Source organism: Somniosus microcephalus, chromosome 23, assembly GCF_052327205.1.
Source record: "Somniosus microcephalus isolate GS21.2 chromosome 23, FLI_Smic_1.0, whole genome shotgun sequence".
Taxonomy (NCBI): Eukaryota; Metazoa; Chordata; class Chondrichthyes; order Squaliformes; family Somniosidae; genus Somniosus; species Somniosus microcephalus.
The window spans coordinates 14940734-14956825 of NC_141009.1; the positions used below are offsets into that span (position 1 = coordinate 14940734).

Genomic DNA, 16092 nt, shown 5'->3' on the forward strand with positions numbered 1-16092 from the left:
TTGGCGTGGTTTGGAGCCGTCGGGAATCCCACACTTCAAGCTTTAAAATAGGGATTAGGCTAAAAACTGCCTGTTAACAGGCAGTTAATTGGCACTAATCCCTTCCCGCCTCGGGTAGGCGGGTCCCAGTGCGGGGCGGGTACCCGCCTCCTTTGAAACTTACATGGAGGCGGGTTGGGGGTGGGATGGTGTCGGGACCCCTGAATTCGGGACTTTAACCCCCCCGCACGCCTCCAATCCTGACTCCACGCGTCAATGAAAATCGACCCCTTTGTGTTCTCCTCACTGCTTACTTTCCCACCTGGCTTTGTATCATCAGCAAACTTGTTACACTCGGTCTCTTCATTGTAGTCATTAATACAGATTGTGAGTAGCTGAGGTCCAAGCACTGATCCTTGCGGCACCCCACTAGTTACAGCCAGCCAATCTGAAAATGACCCGTTTATCCCTACTCTCTGTTTTCTGTCTGTTAACCAATCCTCTATCCATGCTAATACTTAGACAAACACACAGCCAGCCAGTTGAACCTGCAAAGTACTAACATCTGGGGACTGGTTTAAGGTTGGGAGAGTCTGTCCCACAGTCTAGTGAAGCAACAGCCTGTCATAGTCATACTCACAGAATCGTACCTATCAGCCAATGTTCCGAACACTTCCATCACCATCCCTGGATATGTCCTGTCCCACTGGCAGGACAGACTCACCAGAGGTGGCGGTGCAGTGGTATACAGTTGGGTGGGAGCGGCCCTGGGAGTCCTCAACCTTGATGCCAGACTCCATGAAGTCTCATGGATTCAGGTCAAACACGGACCAGGAAATCTCCTGCTGTTTACCACCAGCCCCTCCCTCAACTTGGAGGAAGGACTTAGAGCAGCAAGGGCACAGAATCTCCTCTGAGTGGGGGACTTCAATGTCCATCACTAAGAGTAACACCACTGACCCAGGTGGCCGAGTCCTGAAGGACACAGCTGTCAGACTGGGCCTGTGGCTTGTGGTGAGAGAACCAAACACGTGGGAAAAATCTATTTGACCTTGCCCTCTCCAATCTACCTGTCATAGATACATCTGTCCATGATGGTATTGGTAAGAGTGACCACCACACAATCCTGGTGGAGACCAAGTCCCATCTTCACACTGAGAATGCCCTCCATCATGTTGTGTAGCACTGCTAAGGGAAATAGATTAAGGACAGATCTAGTATCTCAAAACTGGGCATCAGCGAGGCACTGTGGGCCATCAGCAGCAGCAGAATTGTATACCACCACAGTACGTAACCTCATGGCACGGCATATCCCTCACTCCGTGTCATCATCAAGCCAGATAACCAACCCTTATGTTTAATGAGGAGTGTAGAAGAGCATGCTGGGAGCAGCACCGGGAAAATGAGGTGCCAATCTGGTGAAGCTGCAACACAGGACTGCATGCATGCTAAGCAGAAAAAGGCAGCGTGCTACAGACAGGGCTAAGTGATCCCACAACCAACAGACCAGGACAAAGCTATCCAGTCCTGCCACATCCAGTCGCGGATGGTGCCGGACAATTAAGCAACTAATGGGAGGAGGAGGCTCCATGTATATCCCCACTTTCAATGATGGCGGAACAAAAGACAAGGCTGAAGGGTTTGCAACCACCGACAGCCAGAAGTGCTGAGTGGATGGTCATTCTCGGCCTCCTCCTGAGGTCCCTGCCATTACAGATGCCAGTCTTCAGTCAGTTCAATTCACTCCACCTGATATCAAGAAATGGCTGAGTGCACTGGACACAGCAAAGGCTACGGGCGTGGGAATTTAATATGATTAATAGAAATAATCATGTCAAGAAACACAGAAAGATGGTATTCTGGCTCAGCTAAGATGACACCCCTGGAGATCTCAGTATATCTTTTCAGATACTCGAAGTTACCAGGCTCTTTCGAAACATTTTTTTGTTGGAGCTCCATAGCCCATGATTTCTTTCTCAGTAAGTTCGATGTTTGTAGCATTACTCTTTGAAATGACTGCTATTCGATGGTACATTTGCTTGTTTTTTTTTTAATTATCATAGTATCTTACAGCACAGAAGGAGGCTGTTTGACCCATCGTGCCTGTGCCGGCTCTTTGAAAGAGCTATCCGTTAGTCCCACACTTCTGCTTTTACCTCATAGCCCTGCAATTTTCCCCCTTCACTATATATCCAATTTCCTTTTGAAAGTTACTATTGAATCTGCTTCCACTACCCTTTCAGGCAGTTTATTCCAGATTATAATAACTCACTACGTAAAAAATAATTCTCATCTCACCTCTGGCTCTTTTGCCAATTACCTTAAATCTGTATCTTCTGGTTACTGACCCTTCTGCCAGTGGAAACAGTTTCTCCTTTATTTACTCTATCAAATCCCTTCATGATTTTGAACGCCTCTATTAAATCTTCCCTTAACCTTCTCTGTTCTAAGGGGAACAATCCCAGCTTCTCTTGTCTCTCTGTGTAACTGAAATCCCTCATACCTGGCACCATTCTAGTAAATCTCCTCTGTACCCTTTCCAGGGCCTGGACATCCTTCCTAAACTGTGGTGCCCAGAATTGGACACAATACTCCAGCGATTACTAAAGGCTTAACACAATGTCCCTTTTTTTTGGATGCGTGGCCCCTTTAATGGGCTGCGCAGCCCATTCAAATTTTCGCGCTTGCACGGTTTTTCTATTTAAAAGGCGGTGAGCTGGCTTTGCGGGACCTCCAGACTGTGCGGCCACACAGCTTAACCAGAACATTGGTTTAACGTAACTTCCATGCTTTTGTACTCTATACCTATATATTTATAATAAAGCAAAGGATGACATATGCTTTTTTACCAGCCTTTTCAACGTCTTCAAAGATTTCTGTATGCAAACCTCCAGGCCGCTCTGTTCCTGGACCCCCTTTAAAATTGTACCATTTCGTTTATATTGCCCCTCATTCTTCCTAACAAAATGCATCACTTCACATTTCTCTGTGTTAAATTCCATCTGTCATGTGACTGCCCATTTCACCAGTCTGTCTATGTCCTCCTGAAGACTGCTACGATCTTCCTCATTGTTTACTACATTTTCAAGTTTTGTGTCATTTGCAAACTTTGAAATTTTGCCCAGTATACCCAAGACCAGGTCATTAATATATGTACAGGTATTAAAAAAAGCTATTGTTTTCGATTTTTGGTTGTTATGCTTATTGTGTTGGTTTGGATTGTTTATTTCCAACCTTTTTATAACTTTCTCAATTTTTTGTTGTTGGAACCCCCCCCCAGTAAACTAGATATGAATTGAAACATGCTGAGAGGCGCTCCAAAAGGCGTTCGACAAAGTGCCACATAATAGGCTTGCTAGCAAAGTAGAAGCCCGTGGAATAAAAGGGACAGTGGCAGCATGGATACAAAATTGACTAAGTGACAGGAAACAGAGAGTAGTGGTGAACGGTTGATTTTCGGACTGGAGGAAGGTATACAGTGGTGTTCCCCAGGGGTGGGTACTTGGACCACGGCTTTTCTTGACATACATTAATGACTTGGACTTGGGTGTACAGGATGCAATTTCAAAATTTGCAGATGAAACTTGAAAGTATAGTGAACAGCGAGGAGGATAGTGATAGACTTCAAGAAGACATAGACAGGCTGGTGAAATGGGCAGACACGTGATGGATGAAATTTAACACAGAAAAGTGCAAAGTGATAAATTTTGGTAGGAAGAACAAGGAGAGGCAATATAAACTAAAGGGTACAATCCTAAAGGGGGTGCATGAACAGAGACCTGGGTATATGTGCACAAATCATTGAAAGTGGCAGGGCAGGTTGAGAAAGCAGTTAAAAAGGCATATAGGATCCTGAGCTTCATAAATGGAGGCATAGGGCTGGATTTTCATTGAGGAGGTGGGTAGGAGGTGGGACTATAACTTTCGGGGTTGTAGTCCCGCCTCCATCGAGTTCTAGCCAACTCACGTGATTTTAACTTGATTGACCTTGTTGAGCCCGCCCAGTGGGCTCAGCAGGCCAATTAAGGGCCACCCGGCAACAGGTGACGTCACAGATTGATATTTCACCTGTCAAGACCTTTTGACAGATGAAATATCAGCATTTGACAGCTGTTTGAAGCTGTCAAACACTGACAATCTGTACTCCAGGTTAATTCCTTCCTCTCAGGATGATTTAGAGATCTCCCCGGAACAGAAAGTTGAATGCTGGAACTTTTGACAGCTCGCGGCCATTCTGCTTTCTGTGCCGATGAAATGAGGGACTCCCGAGACCTGAACGAAGGAAGGCTGTAAAGGTAAGTACATGTAAGTAAAACTTCTTTAAACACTTTACACACACCAAACACACTTACCTCTGCACTCATGCACCCATCACTCACCTGAACACCGGACATCTCGACCCCTCCAAGCCCTTCACCCCGACAGCCCACCTCGCTAACTTGGCATGGTTTGGAGCCGTCGGGAATCCCACATTTCACCAATGAAAATAGGGATGAGGCTAAAAACTGCCTGTTAACAGGCACTTAATTGGCACTAATCCCCTTCCCGCCTCAGGGAGGTGGGTCCCAGTGCGGGTTGGGAACCCATCTCCTTTGAAACTGGATGGAGGCAGGATGGGTTCGTGCCCCATGATTTGGGGATTTTAACCCCCCACACGCCTCCAATCCCGCCTCCACGGCCCAATGAAAATCCTGCCCATAGAGTACGAAAGCAAGGAAGTTATGATGAACCTTTATAAAACACTGGTTCGGCCTCAACTGGAGTATTGTGTCCAATTCTGGGCACCACACTTTAGGAAGGATGTGAAGGCCTTAGAGAGAGAGTGCAGGAAAGATTTACAAGAATAGTTCCAGGGATGAGGGACTTCAGTTACATGGATAGACTGGAGAAGCTGGGGTTGGAACAGAGAAGATTGAGAGGAGATTTGATAGAGGTGTTCAAAATCATGAGGGGTCTGGACAGAGTAGAGAGAGAGAAACTGTTCCCATTGGCGGAAGGGTCGAGAACCAGAGGACACAGATTTAAGGTGATTGGCAGAAGGTCCAAAGGCGACATAAGGGAAAACTTTTTTACCCAGCGAGTGGTTAGGATCCGGAATGCACTGCCCGAAAGGGTGGTGGAGGCAGACTCAATCACGGCTTTCAAAAGGGAGTTGGATAAGTACCTGATGGAAAAAAAATTGCAAGGCTACGGGGAAAGGGCGGGGGGAGTTGGACGAGCATGGGCTCGAAGGGCCTCCTTCTGTGCTGTAACCGTTCTTTATCTCAGGAGGTGCCTGTTTAAAGTTAAGCACAACCAATAAAAACTACGATAGCAAAATACTGCGGATGCTGGAAATCCGAAATAACAGAAAACGCTGGAAAAACTCAGCAGGCCAGGCAACATCCGTGGAGAGAGAAATAGAGTCAACGTCAATCTTCTCTGTTCCAAGACTAGAGAAGCACAGGAAATGAAATAGATTAAAAGGCCAGAATGGGGGCAATAAAAACTGTAACTTGAAACAGTTTAAAGGAAACTTAACAAATCAAATTAAAATGTTGTGGTGGGGGGAGGGGCGGGTGACGATGCACTCCAGTCCCTCCGCCGCCCAGCGGTCGAGGAGTGGCCCGGTGGACACCCTTCTGTGCTGCGACCATTCTGTGATTCAGTGTCTGAGACAGAGAGAGAGAGACCGGAAAGCAGCCTCCCGGAAGTGAGTGCGGCGGCGTGTGGGGTGGTGGGAGTGACGTCACCGAGAAAGCGCTCTATGTCTGGCAGCGGCGCCCAGATCTCGCGAGAGCGCGGGACGACGGCGGCCGGGGCCGGGAGCGCGGATTTGTAGTGACGCCAGTTCCGCTTCCGTTTCCCAGTATGCTCTCTCTAGGAGACGGGGAATGGCGGAGTATGGCACCATCCTCACCCAGGCGGCGCTTGGCCTGAACGCCGGGCACTCGGCTGGCCCCACAGTGGAAGCTTTCGCCGATGCGCTGCAAAGGGCGCGGCAGGTAAAAAAAATACAGGAAAGAAAAGAAGCACGGCTCTGTTTCGGTGGCCGAGCGGGAGTGGAGGCCAAGGCGGCGGCGGTCGGGGTGAAGCCTCTTCTGGCGGGCCGGAACCGCCTCCATTTGCCGCCCCCCCCCCCTCCTCCTCTCTCTCTCTCTCTCTCACTGCCTTTTCGAGGGGTGCAAGACACATGGCGCCCAAGGCCTCAGCCACGCACCTTCTCCGGATCCCTCCACAACCACCTCCTCCCTCACCAAGTGGCAGCTTTACTCTTACACAAATCCCCCCTCACACCGGATCAGCGCAATCTCAGCTCCCTGAGCCTGCCACACTCCCAAAGCTCCCATCAGGGCATTAAATCCACCGCACAGCGATGTCAGAATTCTGCTTCAAGATTTTCAATCTAGTTTCAAACTTCAGAAATGGGCTTTTATTATCCCAGAAAGCCTGCCCTGCTGGCAATATGTTACAGGTGTCCTAATCCTCAGTCTCCTTTATCTCTGCAATAAAGCACTTGCAACCCTGTACATCTATCTCAAAAAAAGCAGTACTTTGATAGTTTTCACTGCAGCGCCCTGGTTGCATCTGGGAAGGAAACATTTTATTTTCTCTTGGTGAACTTGACATTCTACCTATGGCCCAGTGACAGTAGATTTGTTTATACATTGTGCAACCTTCTTGAAATGTTGTTTAAATTTCAATCTAGGAGTCTCTGATTTAAAAATATATAGAATTTTGTGTGCCAGTAGAAGTCCTGTATAAAGTAGGGGAAGAAAGTTTAAAATCAATCTTTTATTTATGTAAGGAAGCAAAAGTTTGAGTTATTGGGGTGGAGGGAACAGGAGAATTAATATTCTGCGCTTCATAGTAATTCTACTGAGCTTTTGACATTGGTGCAAGGCAAATTTAGGACTAGTGTGCTTCACACTTCATGATCAAAACTTAAGATGGGCTCCTGGATGGACTAATACAGATGTTTGTCGTAGTTTGCAACACCTGGACACTGAAGGGGGGAGCTAAGTTTTCTGGCCATATAAGCTAAGATGGGTTGAATGGGTTTCCTTGTCAATATTTTGTGACACAATTTAATAATGAGATCATTGAGTGGAGGATCTCTTGATGTATAAGTTTAGCACATCTGTCACTTAAAATTAGTATCTCCTAGCTTAATGGGCGGGATTACATGTATGGTGAGTCTTCAGTTTTGAAATGATATTTTATATGGGTGAGCTATGATTTAATTCCTTAAATATAAGATGGGTTTAATTTCCCTGTAGTAGGGAGACTTAAACCAGCAGCATCATTCCTAGAAATCCAGCAACAGAGGCCAATTTCTCAATCTATGCCAAGTCACAGTAGCTTTTGTACTGGTATTTTTTTGGTGTTCGAATCAGCACGGAAGGAGGCCAGACGGCCCATCATGTCTGCGCTGGTCGGCAAGGAGCTATCCAGCCTAATCCCACCTCCCAGCTCTTGGTCCGTAGCCTTGTACGCCACGACATCTCAAGTGCACATCCAAATTCTTTTTGAATTTGGTGAAAGTTTCTACCTCTACCACCCTTTTAGGCAGTGAGTTCCAGACCTCCTCCACCCTCTGGGTGGAAAAAATAAAAGGATTATAAATTGTTGGGTTGAAAGATTTCTTAAAAAAAAAAACAGCCTTCTCCAAACAGTGGAAACCTGATTGACTCCCTTCTGGAATCCCTGCCCTAACTTTTGAAAGAAAGTTTCAGATACACAAACAATATTATTATTATTATTATTTGAGTATATATAGCAGCAGAAGTAACATGCCAGGAAGTTGTCAAATAGACAAAACTGAAATCTGGTGACGTGAACAGAAACATAATGACCTAAGGGACCCCCCAGGATCCCATTGTGAACCCCTCGGAGATGAGGGACCTGTTTGAAAGCATATGCTTTCCTCTTCCACCCACCCCATAACAAATCAACAACAACAACAAATCAACTTTTTATTGTCATTGTTAGTGCGCAAGTGCAGTACAACGAAATGTAGGCTTGCGGCTCCCGAGAGTGTACATTTAGATTAAGACATTTAAACATTCAACATACATTTGGCTTGTAGTACATATTCAACAGTTGGTCAATTATTTATATATCAAAGCGCTAACTATATCACAGGGACAGCACTGCTTAAACAAATCCACGCAGAGTAAAATGGCTCCCCTAAGTTTTTTGTGCAATTAATTAACAGTAAATACTTGGGACGGATTGCAAGGTTCCAATTTTGTATCAGACAACTACATATGACATTGCTGGAATCTCTTGGTATTGATTATAGATAGCCCTGCTTTGAAAGAAACCTCATTTTAGATGGTGAATTTGAAGGTGATGTCTATTCTTATGGGTTCATAGGAGTGCTCTCAATTGAACTGAGATTAGATCCCTTGATATACCTGGTAATTCCATTTTTATAACTTGTACAGTCTGTTGCCTATTTACCACCAAAAAAAAGAATGATATTTTATGCCTCAAGACACGAACTCGAGGTTTATGGTGTCACACAATACTATGTACCCTCTGCTCTTGGCATCATTTCCACAGGCAGGGTCATCGTAAGCTATATGCAAGATCCATTCTTAAAATCAACAGCTGACTGCAGTGTATTTGCCATTGTCCTGAAGTTCTGACGTATGAGTTTGCCACCTGGTCTTTAGGACGCTGTCTGATTGTTGCCACGTAATGGTTCCCTGGTAGCCCTTCTATCGAGAACCTACATTAGAATGTGTGGCTTCCCTGGCATCTGGTGTTGATCACTTGATTTAAACTTGCAGTGCTTATATCATATGGAGCACACCAGCAAAAGAAACCCAGACCCCAAGGCCTTGCTCCAACTCACCAAATACATATTTTGGAGTAATCAGCTATAATTTCCTTGGGCTTAGAGGGAAGGTTATAATCAAATTTAAATGTGTCTACTGACCTTCCCCCCCACCTCCCCCAGCCCCCTCTCTTTCTTCCCCCCCCCCCCACCCCACCCTGATGAGAATCATTGCTGTTTAATCGCATTCATAATATCCATTATTTATTAGTCATTTCGTTGCAGTTTAGTGTACTCCTTGCATATACATTGTATCACTGCAGTCCATACAAGTTGTCTAATTAGAGGGTCATTCTGCTCCTGTTGGGGCAGATCCATAGTCATGACTGAGTTGTCAGTTTTGCATGTTTAGTGTTTCACCATCCACTAATGCCCTTACTAATAATGTTCACCACTAGCGGGATGCTCTTAATCTATGCTTGATTGGGGATTGGTCCAGTTTGACTTGCTGCTGTTGTGTAAAGGAGCTGGTTTATGGATTAGAGCTAGGCTTGGCAGAGACCTTGAACGGTGTCGTTTTATTTTTGCTTCATTAACCAAACCAAGAGCAAGATTTTAAAGTAAACAGTTTGAGTTTCACTTCACCTAGCGCCAGTGCTTACTAGTGTATTATTGCATTTTCGGTGTTGTCACGAAGCTTAATTTGCGTATAGATACTAATAAAATGTAGGCAAACTTGTACTAATGGCATTAATGTGCCATAATGCTGATGTCTTAAATCATGACCTTAAATTGTATATACTGTTGTTGGGCCTGTAATTACTCGCAGTTTGGCTTAGTGTTGTATATCTCAAAATGCTCTCTGCAGACCATATCTAACATGTTCTCTAAAGCGGACATTGTCCACAAAGTGTGAAGCAGTGAAATCACTCCCCTCCCCATACGCTTTACTAAAAAAATAGTTTACAGTACTGCTGTTTGTGGGGCATTTTCAGCGGTGCTCCAAGCTGCATTGGCGTATTCCATGCACTGACACATTGCCTGCTTAGTGCCTTGAATATTGGAGGACGCTTGGGTCTGTAGATTCTAGAGTTGTGTTTTTCTACTTAAGAACTTTTCGGTGATCCAAAATAGGGAAAGTTACATTTCCTAGTGTATTTAAACAATGTTTGCTTATAAAGGACCCATATGTTAAACAAGTACCGTACATGTTATGAAGTTGGTTTTCAAATAAAGGTTACATTCTTTTAATCAATCGTTGCTTGACCTTGTATGTAACTGCTGTAGCATAATTCTTATTTTTAAAAACTTCTTTTTGGTAATTATATTGACATGTTTTCTATCTATACGCTATACTCTGATACAAGTGTGGGTGATGCAACTTCAATTCAGAACTTGGCATTGGAGTAATGATCAGGCGTCGGCCAGCATTCTGTTTCTACTCCATCAGTGCAGCTAGAATTCCTGCCACTGGGAAAACGTTTGCAGGCTTAGGTATTGGGTGTATAATCTTTCTATTTTACCCCCTTCCCCTTCCTTTCCTGATGGTGCTGGCACAAGATGGGATATGGTTTCATAGGTGCTGAGTGCTCTCTAGTACTTCATCCAGGTTACCAAAGTTTACTTGTGGGCCTAAACAGTGAGTGTTGGCAGGTTCTTCCACTGTTGGATGTATCACAGCTACGTCCAATTCAGTCCTTACAGGGGCCCACATGTCCAGATTTTCTATAATTGGGCAGTGATGGGATGGCAGGAATGATGTATGAGGAGAGTTTGGGTTGATTGGGCTTGTACTCGCTGGAGTTTAGAAGAATGAGAGGGGATCTCATTGAAACTTTTAAAATTCTAACAGGACTAGACAGACTAGATGCAGGAAGGATGTTCCCGATGGTCGGGGAGTCCAGAACCAGGGCTCACAGTCTAAGGATAAGGGGTAAGCCATTTAGGACAGAGATGAGGAGGAATTTCTTCACCCAGAGAGTGGTGAACCTGTGGAATTCTCTACCACACAAGGCAGTAGAGGCCAATTCATTAAATATATTCAAGAAGGAGTTGGATATATTTCTTAAGGCTAAAGGGATCAAGGGATATGGGGAGAAAGCAGGGACAGGGTATTGAGTTTGGATGATCAGCCATGATTGCATTGAATGGCAGAGCAGGCTCGAGGGGCCGAATGGCCTACTCCTGCTCCTATCTTCTATGTTTCTATGTGAGCAAGTGGGGGATGTCCTTGCTGTTTCGTCCTTTCTCTCTGGCACTAAGACTCACAGGCCAGTTGTGGCACCTTGGCTAACTCCACGTTGACCAAACCTGGCTTTTCTAATACAATTGAGTTGGAACAATGGGTGGAATTCGGATCATAAGCCACTTCCGCTTTACAGTCACTAGGTCTGCACCACATGTATTTAGCAGCAGCAGTTTGAAAGCTGTGTCGGGGTGGATGGTTGTTTATCCTTTTGCTCTTCTGCTGGCGCGCGTTTCCCTTCCTAGGTCTTCCCTAATGGGTCCTGGACTTGGGAGACAGGGCGCCATTAAAATAAACCAGCTGTTTTAATGTGTTAATTCAATGTGGAGGCTCACTTGTGGTATGGTTGTCATAAATCACAAGCCGTGCCGTGTTTTTCAATTTTTTATATGCCCTGAATTTTCTCCCAGACTAATTGAGGGCTCGGTGTGACGATGCATACTCCACAAAGGGGATTTTCAAAAATCCTTTTTACAAATTTGAGTCATTTATTTGCAAACACTTCAGATGAGTCGTGCTGCTATTATGGAGGATTCCAACTCGGTGTCTTACCTGGGCTGGAGCGGGGTAAGAGAGAGATAAGGAAGCACTTGGTGTGTGCTCGGTCAGTGACGTGACTGCACAAGATCTTCAATTCTGTAATGTCTTAACAGAATTTTGGACCATAGAGACTGATCCAGACTCGGCTGGTGTGCAATACTTCAAGGCACTGATGGTTGACTAGCAAGCTGCATAGTAATGGTACCTGGAATGGTAGACAGGTTATTAGGAACAAGGATTCTTCCCGCCCGGCTTCAGATAAATGTGTGCCAGTTTCCCCAACGGGCAGGGTGCTCATAGAAGCATTAGAATGGGGTAACTTACCAATTCAATTCAATTCAATTTTATTTGCCATATGTACTAGTACAATGGAATGCTTACTCCCCGTGGGGACACGTCAGCTATTCTTACAGTGCTGTGTTCAGAAAGTCAATTCAATGGCATCCAGTGGCAGTGGGAGCACGATGTCCCTCAGCCGCTCCGTCCTCCTCGTCAGTGCTGCATGCTATGTGTTTGAAGCTAAAACAGCTTCAGCAGTACTCCACCCTACTCTTGGTTGGTCTCTCTTCGCCTTGTCACCTTGCAGCTAGCTTCTTTTGGACATAAGCAAGTGGCTGTGTCTCGAAAGGGTGAGTGTACACTTGCGTCAGCTGTGGCTCGGTGGGTAGCACTCTCCTCTCCCTCCGAGTCAGAAGGTTGTGGGTTCAAGTCCCACTCCAGAGACTCGGGCACAAAAATCTAGGCTGACGCTCCAGTGAGGTGCTGAGGGAGTGCTGCACTGTCGGAGGTGTTTCTTTCGGATGAGACGTTAAACCGAGGCCCCGTCCGCGCTCTCAGGTGGATGTAAAAGATCCCATGGCACTATTTTGAAGAAGAGCAGGGGGAGTTATCCCCGGTGTCCGGGCCAATATTTATCCCTCAGTCAGCATCACTAAAACAGATTATCTGGTCATTATCACATTGTTGTTTGTGGGAGCTTGCTGTGCACAAATTTGCTGCCATGTTCCTACATTACAACAGTGACTACACTTCAAAAGTACTTCATTGGCTGTAAAGTGCTTTGGGGCATCCTAATGTCATGAAAGGCGCTATATAAATGCAAGTCTGTCTTTCATTCTCCATTTTGGGCAAAGAATCTATCTGAATTTTTCAGTAACTTGGGTAGTAGACTGTTGAATGTGGCGATAGGTTTCTGCACACATCAGCCACCCAGCTGATCCTAAATACACTCAACTGTTCTGGCCTTTAGTGGATCCTTGAATGCTGCGCTAGTTAAATGGTTTCAGACGAGGTATTGGTAAACGTCACTTTTACAAAGGAATTATTAAAAAGTAATTCAGTTCCCTATTACTCTCTGTAGTAGCTAAGTAATGGTTTTCTAAACCTTTTTCTTGGGGCACAGTTGTGGAGTAAAGCTCCCTCTACTGTGTCCCATCAGTGTGTTAACCCTAATGCAACAGTGGACATGCCCATTTTTGGCAACCTCAGGACGTCCCAATGTGCTTTAGAGCCAATAAAGTACTTTTGAAGTGTAGTCACTGTTGTGATGTAAGAAACGTGGCAGCCAATTTGCACACAGCAAGCTCCCACAAACAGCAATGTGATAATGACCAGATAATCTGTTTTAGTGATGTTGATTGAGGGATAAATATTGGCCCAGGACACTGGGGAGAACTCCCCTGCTCCTCTTCCAAATAGTGCCATGGGAATCTTTTACGTGCACCTGAGAGAGCAGACGGGGCCTCGGTTTAACGTCTCATCCAAAAGACGGGACCCCTGACAGTGCAGCACTCCCTCGATACTGCACTGGAGTGTCAGCCTAGATTTGTGTGCTCAAGTCCCTGGAGTGGGACTTGAACCCACAACGTTCTGACTCGGAGGCGAGGGTGCTGCCCACTGCGCCACTGTCTGTACTGCTCAAGCTCTTTAAATAGGATTCCTGTCCCCAGTGGGAAGGGCTTGAAACCGGGTCTCGGAGATGGAAGTGCAGCAGAGTCCTGAGAAAACGTCAAATCTCATTCATGCGGATGACAAAATAAAACCTTTGGACTAAGCAGATTCAGAATCCAGTTCACTTGACAAGCTAAAGAATCGCACCCTTGCAGCTGTGGTACACGGATGTTCTGTAATAAGGGGAGAATTAGCTGCACTACTTTCTTGGTACTTACCGGATCAAGACAGAGTAAATCTACCTCGTGACCTTCCTAGAATATTGCAAGCAATAGATATACGAGTGACATCAGGGCTATAATCTCCTTTTGGGATTCAGATGGTAGCTACAAATGGTTTTAATGATTCCATCCAAGCTCCTTCAGGTGGTATATAGTGTGTGTGTATATACGTATATATTTATAAATATGTATATATATATAGTATATACTGATAATGCTATTTCTCCATAAATATTCTTACTTAAAAGGATCACATCACAACTCCTTTAGTGTGGATAACATATCACATTACCCAGAGTATCTTGACTATTAGCTAGATAAATGTCTGTGACCAGCGCAAACAAAAAAAAAAATCAATGTTTCTCCCCATAAGCAATGCAGTATGTATTATTATGACATATAACCATTGCCCATCCTAAGTTTTCCCAATGGCTTGGTGTATTTATCCAATAAGGAAATTTAGTTTGTTTCCTGGGTTAGGAGTGGGGGTGGGAACAGCCAGATCTCCAAATCTTACTTACTTCGCACTGATCCCTGCTGGAAGTGGGATCAGGATCAGTGCTGTGCATTGTCTTCTGGGGTCAAGCAGCCTACTGCTGATCCTGTCAAGGGTTCTCTTGAGTAATTGCTACTTGGACGAGTTACTGGAGGTGCCAGTGGAACTGTGCCCTATCAAGAAGTCATCACCTTCGGTAGAGAGGAGAAGGGCAGAAGCTTTCTCTGTAAATGCCAGTCTATATTGTGACAAATCGCAGAAGGCCACGAGTGGCTATGAGGCTGCAACCTGACCTCCGTTTTGGCGATGGTTATAACACCCAAGAGCTTTGGTCTTGTTGCTTGTGATGTCTCAACTCAATCTATAGGTGCCTTGTAGTCTCCATTTTTAAAAGGATTAGGTTATTGGCGGTGGTTTTGCTTGCTGCAATATGGCAAGCTAATGCTGTGGAACCAAATGTTTTCCTTTTTTTTGCTCCCAGCAGTATCGGCCCACTTCCCAATCATGTACTGAATTGGCCAGAGTGCTCTAACGCACTCGCAGCTTCAGGCTAAGAAGCCCAGCCTTTCCTGCATTCATGTGACCTTGAAATTAAGGTGGGATGGAATCATTGTGGATGTGGCCTATACTGAAGTGTTGGGTATCTATTAGAAGCTAACTTGAGTGTAAGTTGAATAAAAATTGGGCTTTGAATGTCCAAGAACTGTTGAAGCTTTACAAGATAGGGTTATTGCCACCTTGTCTTCTGTCTCTCGCACAGTCAATTCCAGCTTTCTTTTAGCGAGACTGATTAAAATTGGTTAGCTTTGTGTGCCATTTTGTGCTGTGTCACTGAAGCTTCATTTAAGATTCTTGTCGGCTTGCTTGTGGTCAGGTAGAACTGGGGCATTGAAGGTGAAATGATAACTTAGTCTTTCACACTGTCCCTCAGTTGGTATCTTAACATTAATGCATTATTCAGCAGTCATATATTCAATTAAATGGAGTTTGTAATACTAAATGACAGTAAAGGTACTTGAGGTGTCTGTTTTAAAGTTAGAAGAAGCCTGCTGGAGACCTGCCCAGTTAAATCTCTACTCTGGCAATTTATTAGGAGGGCTTTCTTTAGCTGGCTGGCTTACACCGACTGAAGAAAAGTGCCCATCCTCCATATGTATCTGTACCACTGAGGAATTCATTCCTGGATAATGTCATCAGGAGTAGATCCAAGACCAGGAATGATGGCGAGTCTGGTTAGTATAATGACAAATGACCGGAAGAGACGAGGTGGTGGATTTCTGGCAGGTTGTGTTTTGAGCATTAACATGGGCCTGTTTCAAAACCAGTTTGAACACCTCTTTCTGGATGGTGTATCTTTAACTGCCAGTACTCTTGGCTTCTCCCCCATCCATGTTTTCTGCTTTAATTGCTCCATGTTAGGGGACAGATTGTAATTAAACTGTCAAACATTTTAATTATTTGCAGTTTAAAGAGGAAATTGCTCCACTTCATTCCTGCGCCGGCGTGTCATACCTTTGTGTATCTTCACACATTTGCATCAGCAGCCCTGCTGCACTCAGTTGTTTATTTTTCATAAACCACCACTTCCTTCTAAATAACGCACGTGCCTGCATTTGTGGGGAATTGTTTATTGAAGGAAGAAATTGAGCGAATTGTTCCCTTCATAATCTTGGATTACTTGGATTGGTATACCTACCAAGGTACGAGAGCCCCGTACACGTCCACAGGTGCAGGAGCCCCGGTTACACGGCCACAGATCCAGGAGTCCCTGTTGCATGACCACAGGTGCAGGAACCCCGGTTACACGGCCACAGGTGCAGGAACCCCGGTTACACGGCCACAGATCCAGGAACCCCAGTTACACGGCCACAGATCCAGGAGTCCCTGTTGCAGGAGC

At 45.1% G+C, this 16092-nt stretch overlaps 1 protein-coding gene across 7 annotated transcripts in view; it reads left to right on the top strand.

Moving 5' to 3' along the window:
- The first annotated feature begins 5806 nt into the window (after window positions 1-5806).
- Window positions 5807-16092, top strand: part of fubp3 (far upstream element (FUSE) binding protein 3) — a 117409-nt gene continuing 107123 nt past the window's right edge. For 3 of the 7 annotated variants that reach the window (XM_085965452.1, XM_085965455.1, XM_085965456.1), the window contains exon 1: window positions 5809-5963. In XM_085965452.1, the coding sequence (XP_085821578.1) occupies window positions 5853-5963 (111 nt within the window). In that variant the 5' untranslated portion in view covers window positions 5809-5852. Of the gene's footprint in view, window positions 5964-16092 lie in introns of all 7 variants that reach the window. The other 4 variants (XM_085965450.1, XM_085965453.1, XM_085965451.1 and 1 more) reach the window with 3 other exon arrangements.